The sequence below is a fragment of the Apaloderma vittatum genome, unplaced genomic scaffold (assembly GCF_000703405.1).
Source record: "Apaloderma vittatum isolate BGI_N311 unplaced genomic scaffold, ASM70340v1 scaffold21847, whole genome shotgun sequence".
Taxonomy (NCBI): Eukaryota; Metazoa; Chordata; class Aves; order Trogoniformes; family Trogonidae; genus Apaloderma; species Apaloderma vittatum.
Genome location: NW_009728119.1, coordinates 548 through 16,327, shown reverse-complemented (window position 1 = coordinate 16,327; position 15,780 = coordinate 548). Strand labels below are relative to the sequence as shown.

The following is a 15,780-nucleotide window of genomic DNA, read 5'->3' as shown; positions in this document are numbered from 1 at the left end:
TCCTTGAGGAAAAACTTCTGATTTTTTTTCCCCATGATTTATTATTAAGTATGTCTTGCTATGTCAGTATTTTTGTAGACTTTTGAGACCAAGGGAGGAGTTGTGTTTGCTGTGCGGTTACTTTGTTTGAGCATCTCTTGTTGTAATGCTGATTTCAGGCAGGATCTCCCCAATTGTTCCGCTCTTCTGACAGCTGCAGTAACTGAGGTTGTTGCTGTTTTCAAAGGGAAAGGTCGCAAAAACGACAAAATTTATTTACACGTAGATAAGCTGGCACTTCTTTATTGCAGCGCTGCGGAAGCCTGGGAATCACCTAATGCTTTGGGTATATTACAAAAATTCAGCCTAGTTACACACTTTTTGTGCAAAGTCATGATCTTTAACATATTTTAACATAAACATGCGTACTGTGTCCGCTATTAACTTTGACCTTTACAATGATTGGTTCAACCCTTATCAATATTCCTATATCTTATTTCCATACAATCGTTGGTCATTGTGGTGAGACCACATTTGATCACAAGGCACAAAATAGGGAGGTAGGGAGGCATGCCCGCGTGAAATATGCGTGTATTGATCTGTCTAAGTGAAATATGCTGGTATTATTATTAAAGTGCAGGTGCAGTGCTATAGGTCTGGCTTTGACAAGTACGATACATTGTCTGACAGTTTTGCAACTTGTACCAGTTCTAGCTCTAGCCAACGCTAGAAATCTGTGATTTCGTAGCATGGGTAAGATTTTATGTTCCTTATCCTGATATAAATCAATAAACTAATTTAATTAAAATGGTGATTAGTTATTCATTCAGCAATTAGCTCCTTAAAACTTAAATTTGATTACAGCAAGGTATGAGCCAATCATGGGAACACATATTTAAATAATGTATTTTTCTTTCTATTTAGCTCATCACCAGAGCGGACATAACAGTGGCGTTATTCACAGTGGAATTTACTACCAACCTGGCTCTCTGAAAGCTAAGTTGTGTGTGCAGGGCGCAGCCCTCTGCTACGAGTACTGTGACCAGAAGGGAATTCCATATAAACAGTGCGGGAAGGTACGGGAACTGCGGCGTGATCTTACTTTGACCTTTGCAAACCGAGGCTGTGTAACGTGTGTTACAATGCTATGATGTTTCTCTGGAGAGGTGTGTTTCTGCAAAACTTGGTACATTCAGAATGGATATGCCTTTTTTTTTCTTTCTTCCAGCAACTCACATCAGTTTCTTTTCTGGGTCTAAACAATAAATTCACCTCATCTGTGGACTGAGCTGAAGTACGCCAGGTCATGGTGGAAGCCAAGCCCTGTGGGGGGCACCTGTGTAGCTCCAAGGAACATGAAAGCTCTTTGTGTATGCGTGTAGTACTTGTTGGCATATCAGGCTCTGAAAAGACATGGCGACTTGAAAACAGCTCCAGAGGTCACCCAGTGTTTATGCCATGTTACACCCACCTAACACAGCCTGAAATGCTGGGCCAGAAGGGTGGCTGAACTGATTCAGCTTGGGGTCTACCCAACCCTTTGTTTCTGGAGGTGTCTGCAAACAGAGACACAGGAAGGAATGAGAACAGGAGAAGCAAATTATTATCCCTCCCAGCTTCCAACTGTTTTCAGCTCAGGTCGTTTTCTGAGCCTGATCTGTTTTGTCTGTGGTGACCCGGAGTGGATTTCTTGTCAAATGTTTTTCAATTAAAAACTTTTGCATCAGAGCACACTTTGAGCGGTTCCAGAGATCAACAACCTGCTGCATGAAGAGTTAACAGCATTTTGAAACTGGCCTCCTACAAGCTTCCATCTGCTGGCCCCTGTCCCTTGTGTTGGAAGAGGTGGTGAACAGTTGATCTGTGCTCACACTGTCCAGGTCGCACATCATTTTACAGCCCCTCCTCTCCCAAAGTTGTCCCTTCCAGCTGGTGAGTCGTAGTCTGCTCAGTCATTCCTCTAGCGTAGCTCTTTCGTGACTCTCCACCCTGTCCTCATTCTCTGAACAGGTTCAAGTTTAGTGCATCTTTGATGCAAGATGAGGACCACGACTGCGCACAGCATTCAAGGTGTGGTCAGATTCTGGATTTTTGTGGTGAAATAGTAGAGTTCTCTGTATTATCCTGTAGCCTTTTCCTAGCTGTTCCTAACATTCAAGTTAGGACTTTTCAGCTCTCACTAAGCACTGGGTTGATGTTTCCGTAGGATTGTCTGTCCTAACCCCAAGATCTTGATCTGGAGTGATAGCTTTCAACTTGGATTCTGTCACTTTATACATGAGGCTAAGATTGCTTTTTCCATGATCTTTGTTTCACATTTACCTGCATTGAATTTCATCAATTGGCTTGTTAGCTGCTGGTTAATCTGAGAAGGTCCCTTTGCAGTTCTTTACAGTCGGCTCTTCTCTGAACCGCCTTGAGCCACTTCAAAACCTTTTTCTCACCACTCTGGTTACCTCTTTCCAGGTTGCTCATAAGCATTTGAGTGTCGCAGTATAAGAAAGACATTGAGGTGCTAGAGAGGGTCCAGAGAAGGACAACAAAGCTGGGGAAGGGTCTGGAGAACCACTCTGATGAGGAGCAGCTGAGGAAACTGCGATGGTTTAGTATAAAGAAAAGGAGGCTGAAGGGAGACCTTGCTGCTCTTTGCAGCTACCTGACAGGAGGTTGTAGTGAGATGGGTGTTGGTCTCTTCTCCAAAGTAACAAGCAATAGGACAGGAGGAAATGGCTTCAAGTTACGCCGGGGGAAATTTAGGTTAGACATTAGGGAAAAACTGCACTGAAAGTGTTATCAAAGGGCTGCCCAGGGAACTGGTTCAATCGCCATCCCCTGAATGTATTTAAAAACCATCTAGATGTGGTGCTCGGGGACGTGGTTTAGAAATGGACCCGGTAGAGTTAGGTAACAGTTGGACCTGATGATTTTGAAGGTCTTTTCCAACCATAATGATTCAGTGTTTCTACAGTCCTGGACAGCCCGTGCTTTTCCCTTGAAAGTGCCACATACCCTGTAAGACGTGCTAAGCATCGCATCCAGGCCCGCAAGCTCAGCAGCACCTGGGAGCTGGGTGCGGATCTCCCCCAGGCTCTGGGGTGCAGAAATCTCAGGATGTGACCGTGATGGACCCTGCACCAGCGCAGGCGGTGATTTTCCTGACCCGGTTGCGTTCCCGTTGTGCTCCCTGCACTGCAGCGCCGGTCACAAGATGGCACTGTGGATTTGTGCAGCAATGCACCTGAAGTTACAAACCTGCTCTCGACAAAAAGCACCGAGACAACAGCAGAATTGCTCCGGAGGAGCCAATTTGAGCTTGGGCAGGGCTGCCATTGACCAGGCACCGTTGTTGGTCCTTTGCTGACACTGAATTTCTGTGCTTCCACATGGCTTTCCCCGGCAGCATTTGTTCTGGTGTTATTAATGCTGTACATAAAGCAGCCCCAGGCCTGGAGAACTCGTTGCATTCTCAACGCAAAGGCATCGCTGTTGCCAGACCTGAGCTGGACCTGCAAGTGGTACGGTCTGTGCAAACTTGGCACAGATAATTCATAGCCTGGATAAAGCTCTTGGGATGAGCTAAATGAAGCAAAGCTGGTACAATTCAGTTTGGACACCAGGTCAGAACACGTCTCCTTGCTCTCAAATTGAGACTGTTTGAAATTTGTACATTGTGGATTAAGATTTATTTTTGAAAGCATCCCAGTGACTCTTTAAAATCATATTCTCTTCTTTCACGCTGAGATCTGTAGTCTCATGGTATATCCATTTATAGTAACTCAAACTGCAATTTAACATTTGTTTTTCCCTCTCCTTAATTTATTATAGTGTTTTCTCAGTAGTGAGAGGTATTTACAGAATCTTGTGCAACTAATGGCAGAAAACACATTTCCCCCCCCCCCGAATTATATAATTCACTGTTCACTCATTCACCCTTGCTTGCTTGTTAGCTTGGGCTTGGTGCCAAACCCAAACTGGCCTTGTATGCTTTGCTCACTGGTGTGCCTTGTTATCTTTTTCTGAAGCTGATTGTAGCCGTTGAACAAGATGAAATTCCAAGACTCAAAGCTCTGTATGAAAGAGGGCTGCAGAACAACGTCCGAGGCCTGAAGCTGATTGGAGCAAAGGAGATACAAGCAAAAGAACCCTTCTGTAGGGTAAGGGATTTGCTTGTTTTTATTTGGCGTGTAATACCTTAGTTTCTCAGGTGACATTGTTTTTTAATTTCATGTAAATATGTTTCCAGCCTTTAGGTTATTTTTGTGGATGACAAGTTGAAAAGGGCCTGAAAAGCCAGAAGAAAAGTAATTGTAAACAAAAATAAATGTAATCTATTTCTTTCTGGAACTTTTTAGCCCAATCCTTCATATGCATTTGCCGTTACTTCAGAGCAGGTCTAACTCAGCATAAGGTGCTCCTGCAGAATCTTTTCCGGTGACACTTCCTTTCACCCCAGGTTTCTCCTGCTGACCTGGTCTCCTTCTCTTGCCTGTCAGTTTGTAGCTTGTCAGTTCTCCGTGTGCTGAAGTCAAATTGCTTCTGCTGCACTCGCTGCAGATGACATGCTGGCTGTCTCGTAAGGGCAAGCATGCACCGATTGGAGAGCAGGAAATCCATTCCACTGGCAGCCTGCAAAAGGAATTGGAATTATTTGAGTCAAAGTAGGTGTCTCTGCAGTGCCTTCATAGGCACTGAATTTATAGGTGAACGGACAGAGCCTGCAAGTTGTTCAAACTTGATCCTTTTCTCAGCTTTACACAGATGTGCACTCCCTGGTGTTTATGCTCAGAAAAAAACCCACTAAACTAGTTCTTTCACCAATGGCAACACATGATTTTGAGGCTTTTTCCCTTCTCATTGCAGATGCTTGCTTGCATGTACGTTTTTGTGGTTCACAGGCAGACTTTCCTTTGCCTGGCTTAGAACTGTAACATGAGTTTGTGCTGAGGTGATTCTGCTCCTTTCCACTAAAATTCTTTAACTTGCAGTAAAGCTTGATAGTGCAGCAATGAAAATTCCTTCCCATCTCTAAGTGTGGATTTGGGTCAGGCCAGTTTCAATCCATGCATGTGATGGTTATATAGCACTTCTCAGCTTGTTTATTTTCACAGGAGGACGAAAGTGTGTAGTTTGTAGAATGCAGATTTGTTGTTGTTTAGTATATCTTTGATTGAAAGGGAAACCTGGACAGAAATTCTCCATGCTGTTTCGTCTGGCAGCCTGCTATTGGTGTAGCTATATGAGCAGTCGTAGGTACAGACAAAAATTTTCTGGAGAGGAATAATTTTTATCTTTGCTTCTGTTAAACATTTTGTATCTGCTCCTTAAAACATTATTTGCATGTTCAAGATCCAGCTGAGCCTTTACTTCTGCAAATGAGTAGATTCAGATGGGTCTTAGTTAATTTGCTTTGGTTTCCTGAGCTCTCAGCTCGTAAGCCAAAGGGAATTCGGATGATTTTGTAAAACATTGCACTGTACCTCAAGCAGAGAGAAAGATTCTGTGTAAGATGCAGCTTTACCAGCCTTCCTGGTTGTCTCGGGCCTGTAAACGCCCTCTGCTCTTGTAGCTGATGCTCTTTTGGTGTAGTTACACTCGCAAGATCTCCCTGAGATACTGTCCTTATTTTTTAGACTGAACTAGGAAAATACTGTGATGATAAAAACGATGTGAGAAATGGAGCCTTTTTGCTAAAAAGATAGTAAACCTGAGAACCTTTAAAAATTCTAGCTGCAGACTGGACTTGAGCCTTGCTTTCTGCTGGGACAAGTATGGGCTGTTGCCTAACTCAGACGAGACTTTTCTCTGTGACGTGCAATGCAGTAAGGGTTGAGGTGACGTCCGTCAGCATTGCAGGAGGCGTTGGCAACAGCAGTGCATCGGGTGGAGAGCCCAAGTGTCCATTTGAAGGCAGAATCGCATAGCACGTGGTGAAAAATAAGTATATATTAGCTCAGGTCAAGGTTAGGTAAACCTGTTTGTTATTTAGCATTCTGTAGAGGAGACTTGCTGTGCTGTAGTTACACTGTAATCCATCGCTAAGTAGTTCTTGCTATATTAGTTGTCAGTGAACACAACTGCTGTGGCTATCATGAGGTGAGACTAGGAATGAGCAGCTAGGGCTGGGGTGTCAGCAGTCCTCCCTTCTCAGTGGCGATGCACGTTATTCCACATGAAATATTCTCCATCAAAGACCAAAGTCCATGCACAGGCTTCACTCTGTATCTCAATGCTCTTTCAGGGTCTGATGGCCCTTGATTCTCCGTATACTGGCATTGTGGATTATAAACAAGTGGCCCAGTCCTACGCTGAAGACTTCCGGGAAGCAGGTGGGACGATCTTGACCGATTTTGAAGTTACAAACATGGAGATGGCTAGAGAAAGTTCTTCAGAAAGTGAAGATGGTAAGGTAGTGTTTTGCCTTCTTATTTCCTACAGCCCTGCCAAAGATTTTGTTCAAAACACGTTTGTTTAAACTGAATTGACCTTTCTGAACTTTACTGTCTCAGAGGTGAGACAAAAGGCAAAATTATCTTAGTGAGAGTAATGAGCAAGCTCACTTTTTCCCTTTCTTCCTTTTTTTTATTTCTCCTCCCCATCCTTCAGCTAAACCATTTAAAGCGGATGGAAGAAATTGATAGTTAAATTGAGGAAGAAGGTTGTTCTCCCCTATAAAAATCAGATTTAGCTGAATATTCCATGTGTCTTCTTGTGATAGTGCTTTTTGTTTATTCTGGGAGTCAGGCTGGATCTATGCTGGTACACATCTGGGAGAATAAAAAAACCCCAATTAACTCATAAACAGTAAAGTCCGACAGGGTCAATTGTGTCCAACAGTAGTTGCTTCATAGTTTGAAGATACTTGAGTGGAAGAATCCTTTATCATGGCAAGCTGCTTGTTCTGCCAGTTTTCTGTTACACATTCTATTAATTCCTTCTCTTGTCTAATTCTATTACAGGACTGAAATACCCAGTCATTGTTAGGAACTCAAAGGTAAGAACTAAGCTGAAGATTTAATCGCTTAAGAGGAAGCAGTTTCTTCTTTTCTTTGGAATTTTTGTCAAGTCCCTGTGGATGAATCAGCTCTTTAAAAAAAGTTTAAAAGCTGCTGTTCAGTAACATGATCTCTGTTGTCTCTGACTGCTGTTATAAAACAAATGCAATAGATTCTTAGCATTGAGCACGTTCAGATTTTACTGTATACTGGGAATAATAAAGTATAACTTTCTGCTGCCTAACTTATATTTAACTGCGTATGCCCCTTATCTTCTTTATTTGCACATTCTTAGGCTTGTTGTTTCAAGTACTCCTTTTATGACTTATTCATTTGGTGAGAAACACCTATTTTCATGTTTGCTTTTGGTCTTTGGCATCTATAAAAATGATAAGGAGGCATTTAGAATCATTTTATCAACAGATAAACGATTGGGGGGAGAGAAAGACAAATGAAAAAACCCAGCCTCACTCTGTCCCCAATAGTTTTTAAAGTTAGTGTGACTGCTTTCTTGTTCTATTTCTGCTCTTTCAATGAGAAGTGGTTTCCAAAATCTGTTAGATTCCCTCACTGAATACTGGCATTTTTTTAATGGAAACATTTTTACTCAAGGAAAAAACCCATAGTATTTAAAACCAAATGCTGTGAGCTAAATAAATAGGATAGTAGTTTGTGACTTAATTACTTTATTAATTGAGATGGTAAGATGTTTGGATATTTGACAGCTCTCCATAACCATGTGCTGTGAACTTGCATACCTTTCTGGATAAACCACCGCTCAGTCGTGTGACCGCTCCCAGTGCGTGGGGTGAAATCCTGGTTTGCTGGAGGAGCAGAGTCTGTGACGCTGCACGTTGGGCCTCAGCGCCACGGAATGAGCGGGTTTGTGTAACGCTCGAGGCTCTGTCTTCAGGGAACTGAACCTGAAAGGAGCCTGAGGATCGATGACATGTTCCTTTTTTAATCCTCTTTTTTTTTTTTCCCCTTCCCTGCTTCTTTTCTATAAAGATTCTTCTAGTCCTACCTGCCCAGCGAGTTGCTGTTTTAAGGTATTTCTCCTGCAGGAAATAAAGGAAAATATTGGAAAGAGTTAAATGAAACAATTATTTTTTTTCTGCCTCCTTTTGAAAATACAGTTGGGTTTTTTTCCTGGTCTTGACTCGTTTTTTTTGTAAATACATTGAATTTTTGTGTGTTTTTTGTTTTTTTTTCCACAGGGTGAGGAGATCTATTGTCGGCACATTGTGACCTGTGCAGGACTGTACTCCGACCGCCTGTCTGAGATCAGTGGCTGCAGCCCTGAACCTCGTATCGTACCCTTCCGCGGAGATTATTTGGTGCTAAAACCAGAGAAGTGCTATATGGTTAAAGGAAATATTTATCCGGTATGTACTCCCTTGTTTGTCTTTCACAGTGTACTCTAAGAGCTGCTAAAGCAACAGCAATTGGGGCAATGTTACACGATTATTTCTGTTGGACGGTAGATAGCGATGCACGATGTGTGGGTTTAGATTCAGTTGCTTTCTGACAGCACAGCTTGGTTTTGTTAATTCTCGATAAACAGGTAGAAGTACCATGTGGGAAATTATTGCCAGTCATGATTTCCTTTTTTTTTTGTTTGTTTTTTATTTAAGAACAACACATTTAGCATGATAGCCACATGCTCACAAAAGCCTGGCTTCTTTCATTATGTTATGAAAGAAATCTGTTGGCAGGATTCAGAAGTCAATGAGGGACAACAGTAAATATTTAATTACTTAGACATAGGATTTAATCTTGTGTGCTAATACCCAAAGCTCAGATTTAGATATTTGCCTCTCAGCCTCATCTTTGAATTGGCTTTGCTTTGTATGACAGAAAATAGACACGGAAGGAAAAGGATAAGATTCCTACCACCTTATATAGACAAAGAGTGTGATGAAGAGGAGCAATTCCAGACAGAAGGTGAAGACAGCAAGCAAGAAGAGAGAATTCCTAGGGCAGCACTTTAGTTAATTCATGCAATATGTTGAAATACGCCTTCCCGAATATGAACTTAGACTTGCCTGCAAAATGCTGGAGCAGGTTGCCCAAGGGAAACTGAAATTCTGGGCAGTGGGTGTTGGACCTCTTCTCTCCTGGGAATGATTCATGATCCTGTCTTGGGATGAGAGGGAGGAACTGGCTGGAATGGGAGGGAACCCTCCAGCCTTGTTTCCTGGCTGTGGGAGGGTAGCTTGTACCCTTTGGAAATTTTTTATGGCCAAAGATGGTAATAAGGTTAGAAGATTGCACTGCTCTTAGTGATACATTACCAGAAATGTTAGGTAGTTTGTGTTGTGGTTGCAGTAAGCTTTGAAAGTATTAGAAATGTATTTTTAACAGGAAAACCAGTGCACTGAATACCGAAAAGGGACGTATCTTGAAGCATTTTTTAGTTGTAACAATACTGGGTTTTGAAAAATACCTGATACTTGCTCGTTTTCAGACTATAGCAGAGTTACCTCTGTAGTCAAGCTTTTTAAATAGTGAAAGATCTTGAAGTGCCAGCGCATGAAGTGCCAGCACATGCAGAGCTGTGCTTATTTAGTACTTGTGTCTGCACATAGACAGCTTATTTCTGTTCCAGCCTTCGCACACAATTGCATTGTATTCCCTTCACTAACAAAAAAGAAACTGCAGATACTCTTTATGAGCATTAATCTGGCTTGCTAACTGCGTGTTGTTTTGAGCAATACAGGAATGGTGAGGTTCTCCTAATATTTTATAACCTATTTTATTGCAGTGTAATTACTACTGGTGAATAGTATTAGTGTGTCATTGGTTTTGTTGTGGGTTGATTTATATCCTGAGAAATTATGTGTACTTTTTTTTCCTGTTGTTTGTTTTGCTTTTCCCCAAGATGCAGTCTTACTTGGCCCTGCCTTGTTCTTCAGTAGTTTAAACCAGTTACATGCTATAACTGCACAATTAACAAGCAGAAAGAAACAGCACAGAAGCCAGTCGTATGGTCGTATGATTCGAATTTTGTTGCAGGGATCAGAAATAAAATGGCAAATTTACTTCCTTTTTCACGTGTTCCTTCAAAAATAGTTATTTCCATTTATTGGAAGGACAACTCCTTTACGATGTTTCAGTTTGGTTTATTCACTCTCTCACACAATAAACTGTAAATGCCTGCACTTTCCTCCTGACGATTGTTTTCCACGTTTCCTAGAGGAGTTTGTTGACTGCTCTATCCTGCTTTAGGTTCCCAATCCCCGGTTCCCTTTCCTGGGATTTCATTTCACGCCGAGAATGGACGGGAGCGTTTGGCTTGGTCCTAACGCAGTGCTAGCCTTTAAGCGAGAGGGCTACAAGTTGTTTGACTTCAGCACTGGAGACTTTTTAGATGCTGTAACGTACAGGTAATATTTTAGGGATTTTTGTCTGCCGAATGCAGTTATTTAAATGTCAGCTTGTGACTCCGTGAAAGCTAGTTCTTGTCAAAAAGCCTACTTTTGCCACGTTTTTGGTGTGTTTAAAAGCAGTCATGCTGATAAGGGTGGACTCCTCCGAGACATTTGGCTTCATGTGATCTGATATTTGAATTTTAGTAAACTATCAAGGCATGTCTCGGCTGGTCGGAGAATGTGGCTGCTTGTCGGAAGGTTCTGGTGAGCCACGTTGCTACTAGTGGAGCTCTTCCAGGACTGGTTTTAGTCCAATGCGGTGTAATATTTTAATCAACCTAAGCAGTGTGATTAAAATACCTGCAAAGAATGATTGGAAGAGAGAACAGAGTGGTCTGAATTGCTGTATTAAACTTTATCAGACTATCAGTATGTGTTTAAAAAATGTCCAGGTGCAAGGAAATATCGTAAGGGCTGGGAAGCTGTCCTAGAACACATGGCAGAGGAATTAGGAATCATTGCTGAAATTGCAAATGTAAGTGAACAGAATATCTGTAGAAGTTGAGAGAAATCTTGCTTCTGGATGAGAGGCTGGACTTACCATTACCAAGTGCTCAGTTTTAGAAATGAGACTTGAAAAACAATGTGAAAATATTGGGGAGGATCCCAGGAGAGGCTCTAAAATAGATCAGGGAACTGGGAAATGGCTTCCTGGCAAACAGATCAACTTAATACGGTTTATTAAAGTAAAAAGTTGGAAGACTTGAGGAAAGCAAAGCAAGCAAGCAAGATTTGCAAAGACGTAGCAAGATTCGTTGACTGAAAGCTGAGGGGTTTAGGAGTGTGACAGCCTTCAGAATGATTGTGGAAAAAAAGTCTCAAGCAGCGTGTCTGTCTTGCCTTGTGCACGTGGGTTTTCAGTCTCTTGCCATTTGACTGGTCCAGAGAAAAATTCTGGATGTAGGAAGGCCTGGTGTTCAGAGTGGATTGTCAAAGAAGGAATAAATGCAACACCACAACTCTGTAAACAAGGTTTTTTGAAGCAAGGAAAGACAACATGTATTTCTTGAGTAGGAAGCATGATTGGATTGCTGATGCTGTGAATGGGAGCTTCGGCCACGCAGTTGCATTTGCTGCCGCCTTAAGCATTAGTTTGACGTGGCTGCGTTTATCGTGCAAGATTTGTTCCTGCTGCCGTTGTTTTTTCTCTCTACAGTGGGTTATGGAAGCTGGTGCTGAGAAACTTATCTTACGGAGCGAATGAAATGTACAGAGCGTGTTCCCTTAGCGCACAGGTGAAGCAACTTCAGAAGTTCATCCCCGAGGTCACCGTCAATGATGTACGCAGGTAAAGAAGCCTCTTCTTGTTAGTAACACCCGGTAGCTTGTTAAATCTCTCCTTTTTAACAACAGCAGTTGTAGCATTTGCCTATTCCCTTCCTCCACCAAAACATGCTGCCAAAGCCTAGAAACATTTAGATGTTCTCTACAGGAAGGCCTTTTATATTGTATTCACTCGTGGTACAGGCCAATTTGATGAATATTTGTGTGACTTTCTACACTCTCCATAGACTGAAGTTCACAGTTGTGACATATTCACCAAAAAAGAAAGTCCCTTTACCCTAGTGATACATTCAGTAGCCTGAACACAATCTGAGTTCACAGAGAAAGCGGAACACTGATGAAATTCAGAGGGGAAGCAAGACTACGAGTTGCTACTGAGTGTATACTGACTTAGTTTGACAATCTCAATAAAACTGTGTTTGGCTTCTTACTGTGTAGAGAGAGAAACTAATTCAAAGGAGTTTAAAAATGCTAAGGAACTGAAGAGAATTGTGACAAAAGATGAGGTGTTTAGGTCCATGGAGGTGCGTTTAACTGTCCAAACATTTGCAGGGAGAAAATCCAGAATACGAAAAGCTTGAGTGCGGCAAAAGGGAGTTATCCAGCTCGGGCAGCGTACCATCGGCATGAAATTCATGTTTGACAAGGCTTGCTGTTTCAGAACAAAAGGTTTCCTTTCTGAAAAGCAAAGGCGTGCTTTTGTGGGGAGGAGAGTAACTTCACAACCAGGAAAGATACAGAAGATCTTCTGCTTGGCTGCTTGCCCTTGTTTTACCGTAATGACTGCGAGACATCTCCCACTGTGACTCGCAAGTGTTAAACTTCCCTGTGCATACCCAGAAACCTGACTGGGCTTTGGCTCCACAGGCTACTGCCTTTGCTGTTTCCCTGGGCACCTGCACAAGGTCAGAACAGAACTGATTGTCTGACTTCAGAAAATACCTAACAGTGAGTTACTCCTTTAATTTGCAGGGGTCCCTCTGGAGTGAGAGCTCAAGCACTGGACAGCAACGGAAATTTGGTCGATGACTTTGTATTTGATGGAGGCAGTGGAGATATCGGAAGCCGAATTCTTCATGTCAGAAATGCCCCTTCTCCTGCTGCTACCTCCTCCCTCGCCATCGCAAAAATGATCGCAGATGAAGTGAAGCAAAGATTTGAGCTGTGAATGATGGATGGGTGTAGCACAGTTTTACCCTTCTTGTATGTGTAGCAGCTTGTCTGCATTGAATGAACTCTGCCACCTTTAATGACAAAGATAAAATGGGAAGCGTGTTCCTTGCAGGATCAGCGCTGCTCTCACTGTGCAGTGCAAAACCAGCAGTTGAAATGTTTGCCTTTGCTGGCCCACAACTCCTTGGCTGCACAAACAGAGGAATTACGGTGCTGGGTGAGACCTGGTGCGGCACAGCCCTGTTTGCAGGAAAGGCTTGTCCACTCAAGAAGGAACAGCCCGTGGAGGGGCTGGTGCACAATGTGAGGATCTCCCTGGATCGTAGAGGGTCTTTAGGTGGGGCAGGAAGAGCCTGTGCACTGGCGTTGCCCACACGGACTTCCCATACCTTTGGCTGAAACGTTGCCTCCTCCTCACACCCTGGAGATGTGGTCGGTTCTCTGAAAAACCGCGAGTGTGGGGTGGTTCCCTCTGCTTTCTCTCTGACTCCGTTTAAATTGGAGTCTACAGTCCTGTAGCTTACATTAAAGTAATAGAGATAGAAGGATAAGCCCTGCTTCAGGGTTCCGCTTATATGAAATTGAGAGCTTTATCAGAGGCTGAAAACAATACTCAGAGCCTTCTACATGAATGTAGAGTATTTCAGAGAAAAATAAGCCTAACAAGGGATTACCCAATCCAAGTCAATTTAGATATGCCATTCAGATATGCTATCTGATTGCTGTATCTCTTTTTCTTTTTTTTTAATTAGAGAGCTGAAGTTAAAATGTATCCATAAACAGGTGGTTTTCGTTTAACTTTTCATTTAATCTGGGAAGTCAGCACTGGTCAGAAACAACTTCGGTGGGTTTTCATGTTTTTTTTTTTTTCTCCTGTGGATACTGGCAATGCAAAAGGAGCTTATCTTTGTACAGCATGTTGAGCAATCCAGTGGAGATGGTCTTTGTAAAAGCAAATGTGAAGGGAGGGAAGCTACAGAAACCTGTCTTAATTGAGTCATGTTGCATACTGCTTCTCTGGAGCCCGAACAGCAGTGAGTCAGGAGAGCGTCCCCGTTTCCCACAGGGCTGGCAAGAGGGAAGCTTAGAAATTGCCAACTACTCTTCTGAACTCTTACTGATATTTGAAGTTTTGTCAAACAGACACCTGGAAGATCGTCTGTGTGGAGAACGTGCTTTAAACCGGAGAGAGATGTTAAACAGGTTTGGTGCTAAGCTGGGTATCTTGGTGTGTTCTGCGTAATTGCCACAAAAAAGAATTATGTGGCCTCAGGGACGAAGTACTTGAGAATACTTTTAAAGCAGATGTTCACAGGATGTTGGGTAATACAGATAATTGTGGGTAGTTTGCTACCAGGCAATTTGCCATACTCTTTTTTTTTTTTTTAAAGTTACTTTCTGCACTCTGACATGCACAGGGAGTGTGTTAGCATAGGAGGCTGGATGTGCTAGCTCATGGTTTTGCTGTACCGAGCTGAACCACTTTTGAGAGAGAAAGGGCTTAACCTGTCTCTTTTTTTTTTTTTCTCTTTTCCTGGGGACATCTACTTTATCAGAATAGTGACTCCCATATAAGGACAACCTGGAAATTCAAATAATAAGCCTGTCAGAGAAAAGCTGTGGTCATTAATCTTAACACTAGACAGAGATTCAGATATTCCAGATGCTCAGATGCCATACGGCTGCGTAAAATTTATATCTTCACAATGGAACAATCGTATCTTCGCTCCCCACGAGAAGTGTTGCCTATCAACAGTAAATACTACAAAAGGATTGCAAAAGCAACTTCCTCCCACACAAGGTGTGGCCCTAACATGTATTAACAGAATAAAGAACATGAAAATGTAAAGTAGTCATATATGATGGTGAATCTTAAGTCAGCACATTTCACTGTGCAGCCTGCTGTACCTTTTACTCTCAGGAGATTTTAATTTTGGGGTAGAGTTTAACTGAAGCTTTTAAATTATGAATCTTTCTGTACAGTTGTGTGAAATATTTTTAGAGATAAAGTTATAAACCTTTTTTGAAGGAGTATCTTCAGAGAATTATATTAATGAGGTTTCATACGTCAATCTTGTTGCCCACAAAGTGTGAAAATGTATGAATATATTTTCTAAAAGGGCCTGATTCACTTGGATGGCTTAATCACTGTACCTTTAGTGTGATTAAAATAGTTTTGGTGCTTTTTTAATTGCTGTAAAGTCTGTGTATTTCTATTGAACTACAGAAAAGTTTCACTGGTATTTTCTAATTCTCATCTGAATTAGGCAGGATATAGCTCTATATAATACAAATTACTTTATTTGGTGGGGGGCACGTTACCTAACTTGTCTTCCTAAAGTACCTGCATCTTACCTGTGTTTGTCACACTCTCGCACTGCCATGGATGCTGTGACAGAACTAGTCTTAAGCCTGACCTGGACCTGTAAGGGCATGCGGAATGGTAATTCTTGAAATTCTGAATAAATGTATTAAGACAACTTTGGGGACACACAATTTATTTCCGAAAATTTAAGTCCTTATAAGGTCAGTTCTAAACTCTGGGAAGAGTATGGCATATTATATATATTCTCTTTTAAAACGCTGCAAAGAAACCATATGGTGCCCTGTGTCATGGCTCATGGAATGGCTGCTCCTGGGAAAACCAGCTCCTTTAGGCCACTTCATTGTGTCCAGTCCCCACTGCAGCACCTCGGAGCAGTTCGGGGTGTCCCGAGAATGGAGGAATGTCATGTCCTGAAGAACTTGGGTGTTCTCGGGCTGTGGGGGTGAGGAAAATGTGGAGGTGAGGGCTCGCCTGGCCTGGAACGTCTACTCGCAGACCAAAAAGCAGCTTCTCGGGTCCTACCACAGTTGTTACCTTGAGGGGATTCCCTTTTTTTTTTTTTTTTTTTTAGTGCTGGCTGTTTGGGTTTCACAAA

General features: G+C 42.3%; 1 protein-coding gene across 1 annotated transcript; it reads left to right on the top strand.

The window, feature by feature from the left end:
• The first annotated feature begins 728 nt into the window (after nucleotides 1–728).
• On the top strand, nucleotides 729–12,854 carry L2HGDH (L-2-hydroxyglutarate dehydrogenase). Its single transcript, XM_009873976.1, has 9 exons — nucleotides 729–732; nucleotides 904–1,055; nucleotides 4,002–4,133; nucleotides 6,218–6,380; nucleotides 6,936–6,970; nucleotides 8,189–8,356; nucleotides 10,200–10,357; nucleotides 11,559–11,690; nucleotides 12,659–12,854. The coding sequence occupies exons 1-9, from the start codon at nucleotides 729–731 to the stop codon at nucleotides 12,852–12,854; spliced, it is 1,140 nt and encodes a 379-aa protein (XP_009872278.1).
• The last annotated feature ends 2,926 nt before the right edge of the window (nucleotides 12,855–15,780 follow it).